The sequence below is a fragment of the Enhydra lutris genome, unplaced genomic scaffold (genome assembly GCF_002288905.1).
Source record: "Enhydra lutris kenyoni isolate GAN:26980312 unplaced genomic scaffold, ASM228890v2 scaffoldscaffold1, whole genome shotgun sequence".
NCBI lineage: Eukaryota > Metazoa > Chordata > Mammalia > Carnivora > Mustelidae > Enhydra > Enhydra lutris.
The window spans coordinates 90,784,598-90,790,597 of NW_019154085.1; the positions used below are offsets into that span (position 1 = coordinate 90,784,598).

At 35.1% G+C, this 6,000-nt stretch overlaps 1 protein-coding gene across 1 annotated transcript in view; it reads left to right on the forward strand.

Annotated features, from left to right (window-relative positions):
* The window catches only part of LOC111140884 (LDL receptor related protein 1B), a 1,957,146-nt gene that overhangs the window by 1,740,536 nt on the left and 210,610 nt on the right, over positions 1-6,000 (forward strand). Inside the window, exons 65-67 of the mRNA XM_022493131.1 lie at positions 69-185; positions 311-430; positions 1,849-1,968. Coding sequence (XP_022348839.1) covers positions 69-185; positions 311-430; positions 1,849-1,968 — 357 coding nt within the window. The remainder of the gene's footprint in view (positions 1-68; positions 186-310; positions 431-1,848; positions 1,969-6,000) is intronic.

Here is a 6,000-nt window from a genome sequence, read left to right on the forward strand (position 1 = left end):
AAAGCTCTATTTAAGAGGTCATGAGCAAAGCTTGGCATTCAATGATACCAGTCTGTTTTCTCCCCTAGCTGAATTTAAATGTCAGCCAGGCCGGTTTCAGTGTGGCACTGGGCTCTGTGCTCTGCCAGCTTTCCTCTGTGATGGAGAGAATGACTGTGGTGACAATTCTGATGAACTCAACTGTGGTAGGTGATTAAATTCTTAACCAAGGAACATAAGTCCAATTCTTACCTGATTTTGTCTGCACCAATTTAAATGCAGGCACAGTTTTCAGTGCAGATTTGTTGTTGATCTTCTTTCTTTCTTTTAGACACACATGTCTGCCTGTCAGGTCAGTTCAAGTGTACAAAGAACCAAAAATGCATCCCGGTAAACCTCAGATGTAATGGACAAGACGACTGTGGGGATGAAGAAGATGAAAGGGACTGTCGTAAGTCACCTCAGAATGTTCCAACTTGTCTTACTTCTGAGTCTCAGCTGACATGGGTCTAAAATTTTTTATTGTGTGCCATACATCCGCACAATGTAGAAAAATGTAACAGCAATTATGGAACATATACCTCCAAATTGGCACCTTGGGGGATGGGTTACTTAAGAAGTTCCCTGTAAAGGCTTTAAAGAAAATTAAAACATGTATGGTCTTTACTTAGATAGCTACCTAAAGATTATAACAAACATTAAACAATGAATATTCATTCAAATCATCCTTAAGAGAAGCAACAAAACCAACATTACAGGTGACTGTGGTGTTTTATTCATAAATTGATTTTTTTTGCCCACATTAAGCAGCTACAAATAATTTTTTTCTGTTGATTAGTTACCTTGAAATCAACTCCATTAATTAGAGATCGTTTCCCCCCATAAAATACATGTCGAATGCATGATGAGAAAATCTGAGCAAAAAAACCTAACAAAATTATTTGTTCAAAAATGTAAATAATACTGTTTAATGTATCTTTGCCAGCTACTTCAAAGAACAATAGTAAAATATTTTCTACTCTTTTCACCTCTTCTTTCCATCCCCCACCAAAAATCAAACAGATTCAATGGAAGGCAAAACAATTTCCATCATATACATACATGCACGTAGGCAGACAGGCGTGCCCACACGAAAACCCAAACATACAAAATACGAGCAATAAAGTACCTGTCAGGTTTCAGGGTTTCAACAGAACTGCTGTCAACGTTTCTGTCTTGCTGAAGTTTTATTTTATTCCCCTAAAACTTTTATCAGTAAATAATGTGCAGTCATCCAGCAATTTGATTAAGATGGTGCATTCAGAATAAAGTCAGTACCAGTTCTTTATGGTTAGTCATTCCAAGAGCTGATCCATTAAACTGACTAGGATTTGTGAGGCAGTTTACAGTCTAAGTCAGATGTTCACCCCTTCCCTCAAAAACTCAACGCAACTAGAGATTTTGAGAAGTTTGATGCTTTTTAGTTCCTGATTCACAAATACCTTCTGATTTTATTATTCTTCTATTTATAGAAATGCATATGTATAAATTCGTACATTTATTTGGTAAAATTATTCAGAAAGTTTCCAAATTATTTGTTTTTAAAATTGATTTCAAAATATAACTAATCAAGGGAGGCTTGTATCGAGAACTCTGATTTTTATCAAATGTATCATTATAGAAATATATTTTATTTCTTTCTACTGGGAAGGATATTTGGAATACATCATAGATAATGAAAGTTAAAACCCTTCACCTTCAGAGCCTTATTAATTAAAAGATAATATATTTCCAGTTGACTTTCTTAAGCATTTGTTCCTCTGATTGATTGTTAGATAAAATGTCTGTTCTTGTTCAAAGCTGCATTTTAATACATGTTTTCCTCTTAAGCTGAAAACAGCTGTTCTCCAGACTATTTCCAGTGTAAAACAACTAAACATTGCATTTCCAAGCTGTGGGTTTGTGATGAGGATCCAGACTGTGCAGATGCATCAGATGAGACCAACTGTGGTGAGTGTTTTGTGACCCCGGATCGTACCTATTGTATTTGTGTCATCATTTGACATGGCCACAGTGAAAGGAATTTGAGCACAATTCTGGTGAAACTAAGGTCTCACATGAGAAAGTTTTGTCCCTGTGTTCACAGAGTTGTAGCAACCTGTTTTTTTGTTTAAAAAAAAAAAAAAATCTCAGGTTAGCTACTTTTACCCATAGAAGGGTAAGGCAGAAGAATAATACTGCTGAAAATGACTCAAAACTATTTCTAAAAAGGTGGATCTAAAAGGTAGGCTAAACTATCACCTTCTTGTCTTGTATGCATGTGGCATTAGTATTTAATGAATGGAAGAATGAGACATTATCTTTGTATTGTTCCAGACTTTTTTTTTCTTTTCCATTTTTTTCTTTCTTTCTTTTTTTTTTTTTTTTGCTTAAATACATATGATTTTCCAGTCATGCAATGATTACTGGTTATTCTTAAACATGGTGAAAGTAAGGGAGAAGATAATACAAGTATCTGTTCTGTTTTAATAGATGACAATGATCATTTAAGTTAACATTTGTTTCTGAAACACATCTTTTTACTTAAAACCAAATACTTTTATTTACAAGAATTATTCCTTAATTAACATTGCAGAAATGGCAAACATATTTGTTTTGTTTAATGCATTTCATTCTATCTTGAAAGTGTCAACAGCAAGACAGAAATGAAGAGTAATTGTCACGTGTAGTTCATGCTATCAGCATTTATTAAACACTAAAAGAGGCTATATTGTAGGTGAATACACCAAACTTGGCATTGTTGGGGAAGCAAAAAAATATTTAATCTAGTAATTGATTAAGAAAAGCAAAGTTTGGAGCACCTGGGTGGCTTAGTCAGTTAAACGCCCAGCTCTTGATTTTGGCTCAGGTCATGATCTCAGGATTGTAAGAGGGAACGCCTTGTCGGGCTCTACACTGGGCATGAGGCCTGCTTGGAATTCTCTCTCTGCTTCTCCCTCTGCCCCTCCCCTACCTTCTTAAAAAAAAAAAAGAAAGAAAGAAAGAAAGAAAGGAAGGGTTTATTCAAACTGAGTATAGGACTTCCAGGTTTCATAAACAAAATTGTGTTAAATGCATCTGCTATATTCCACAATGCTCTTAGTGAACTCTTCTGAGGAAAAAGGAAATAATGAAAAACCTAAAACCTTTATGTTCTCTGAAACTCCATTTATACTGAACAACATTCATGGTCTATATGTGTAATAATTGACATTCATGTGTCTTTAAGTGTTTTTCCTAATACTGTCTCCCATGTCTTCAGAACATGAAAAAAAAAAAAAAAGCTTATCATAGTATCATGAACTCCATTTACCACTTTGTGAAATTGGTACTCATCAGTTCACAAAGCCTCAAAGTATAGTCAGCACTGATTATCAAGGACTTTTGCAGACTAGTTTATATTACTGGCAAGTTTGCTCTGTTGTCTTTAGTATTTTTTTTGTTTACTGAAGCAAAATGGAATAATGACTTATGTTAGCTATATGAATATTTTTCTGGAATATCTATAATTTGTTCCTTATGATAATGTGATTTAACTGTTGCGGTATATTATACTGTTCGAACTGATCATTATTGATCATTATAATAACCATAGTTCACAATATTTGCTGTGTTTGCCATATGGCCCAGAAAATATGTTAAAGGCTTTATATTCATAATTTCACATAATCCTTTACTATCCTTATTTTATTGGTGTGGTAAAAGAGCCCCAAGGAGGTTATATAACTTACCCAAACTTTCATGGCTAGTAGATGGTGGAATTGGAACTTGAATCCAGGGTTATTTCACACTAAAGCATTTACTCTATGAACATAGTATAAAGCCACCTCATTCTTTAAAAATAAATAAATAAATAAAAATAAAAATATTTTATTTATTTATTAGAGAGAGGGAGAGAGAGAGGACTCATGTGTGCACACTCACATGCACCAGTCGGGGTATGGGAGAGGGGAGAGGGGTGGGAGAGGGACAGGTGCCCAGTGGAGAGCCCCACACAGGGCTCGATCCCTGGACCCCAATATCATGTCCCAAGTTAAAACTAAAAGTCAGACAGGTAATTGACTAAGCCACCCAGGTGCCCCTAAAGCCACCTCATTCTTTATGTGTAAAGAGAAAAATATTTAAATGTTTTCTGTTATAAAGTTATATAGAATTCTCCTGGCCATAGTCATTGTTGTGAATTCCTGACCAGTATACAAGCACATACATACATACAGTAAGAGGGAGAGAAGAGGCAGGAAGGTTGAATCTGATTTGCCTTAGATCCAATATAAAATTTTATTGTGGGCAGGCACTAATTTAATTTAAAAAAGCTTTTCTTTTTTAAGATTGTGTTTATATATATGTGTGTTTGTTTGTTTGTTTGTTTGAGTGTGAGAGAGAAAGAGCACCAGCTAGGGAGTGCGGGGGGAGAGGCGGAGGGAGAGAGAGAATCACAAGCCAACTCTGCATTAAGCCCATCCATCTACCCTAAGTGTGGAGACTGATCTGGGCTTGATCTCAAGGTCCTGAGATCATGACCTGAGGCGAAATCAAGAGTCAAACACTTAACAGAATGAGTCACTCAGGCACCCCAATTTAAAAAATACTTCTTCATACATTACAGTTTAGTATAGCATTCCTCAATCTTTATTCTTTTTTTTTTAAAGATTTTATTTATTTATTTGACAGAGAGAGATCACAAGTAGACAGAGAGGCAGGCTGAGAGAAAGAGGGGAGCAGGCTCCCTACTGAGCAGAGAGCCCGATGCAGGACTCGATCCCAAGACCCTGAGATTATGACCTGAGCTGAAGGCAGCGGGCTTAACCCATTGAGCCACTCAGGCGCCCCTCAATCTTTATTCTTAATGGGCTAAAAAAACTGCCTCCTTCTCCTTTCTTCTGTCTTCAATAAATGTAGAAATGCCATGTATTTTTACTAAGTCTGTTAAAACCTTTGTGGGATAGTTCACCTTTTAATAGTTCCATTGAGTGGGAAAAGAAAAACACTTCTCTCTCTCTTCTCTCTCTTTTTTTTTTTTTTTTTAAGATTTTATTTCTTTATTTGTCAGAGAAAGAGAGCACAAGCAGGAGGAGTGGCAGGCAGAGGGAGAAGCAGGTTCCCTGCTGAGCAAGGATACCCCCACCCCATGCAGGACTTGATCCCAGGACCCTGGGATCATGCCCTGAGCCAAAGGCATGTGCTTAACCAACTGAGCCACCCAGGCGTTCCCAAACACTTCCTAAAGATGAACTCTATCAAACTAAGTCCTTATTATTTGAATCTGAATTACACATGTTTTTGTGGGAACAGACCTTGCCTAGAATAGAAAGCAAATTTCACTATTTGTCATGTTGAGTATCCTCAGAGCCTCACAAGATATAAAACAGATTTGCATGAAGTGCTATTGAGTGACTGAACTATTCTCTTTTACAAAAAACTTCAATATGCAACTCGTTTCCATTGTTGTTCCCACATACTTCTATACTTTTTTAGTTCACTCCTAAATTTAGGGGCAGATTCTCTTTTACTCTTGGAGTTCACTTAGATCTTACATCTTATTTCTCAGCAGCAATTTATCTACAATTTTAGATCTAATTGGCTTCTGTCAGTTCTAAAGGTCTAAAATTGTAATTTGTTCTACCTTGATGTATCCTAATTTTCTTTCCTTTTTTTTTTTTTTTTTTTGCTTTAAATTGTATGGATAATACCAATGTAGGGGTTGTGGTTCACTGAGACACTATGGAAAAACCTAACAAAAGAGAGCAGAATAATTTGCAAACAAATAAAATACACATGTAGGACAGGGGATTATAAAAAAAACCTTTAAGGTTTTTTTACTTTTAAATTTATTTTTAAATACTTTTAAATTTATTTAATACTTTTAAAATTATTTAAAATACTTTTAAATAATTTTAAAATTATTTAATCTTTATATTTACTGGAATACTTTTAAAATTATTTAATCTTTATATTTACTGGAATACTTTTAAAATTATTTAATCTTTATATTTACTGGAATAC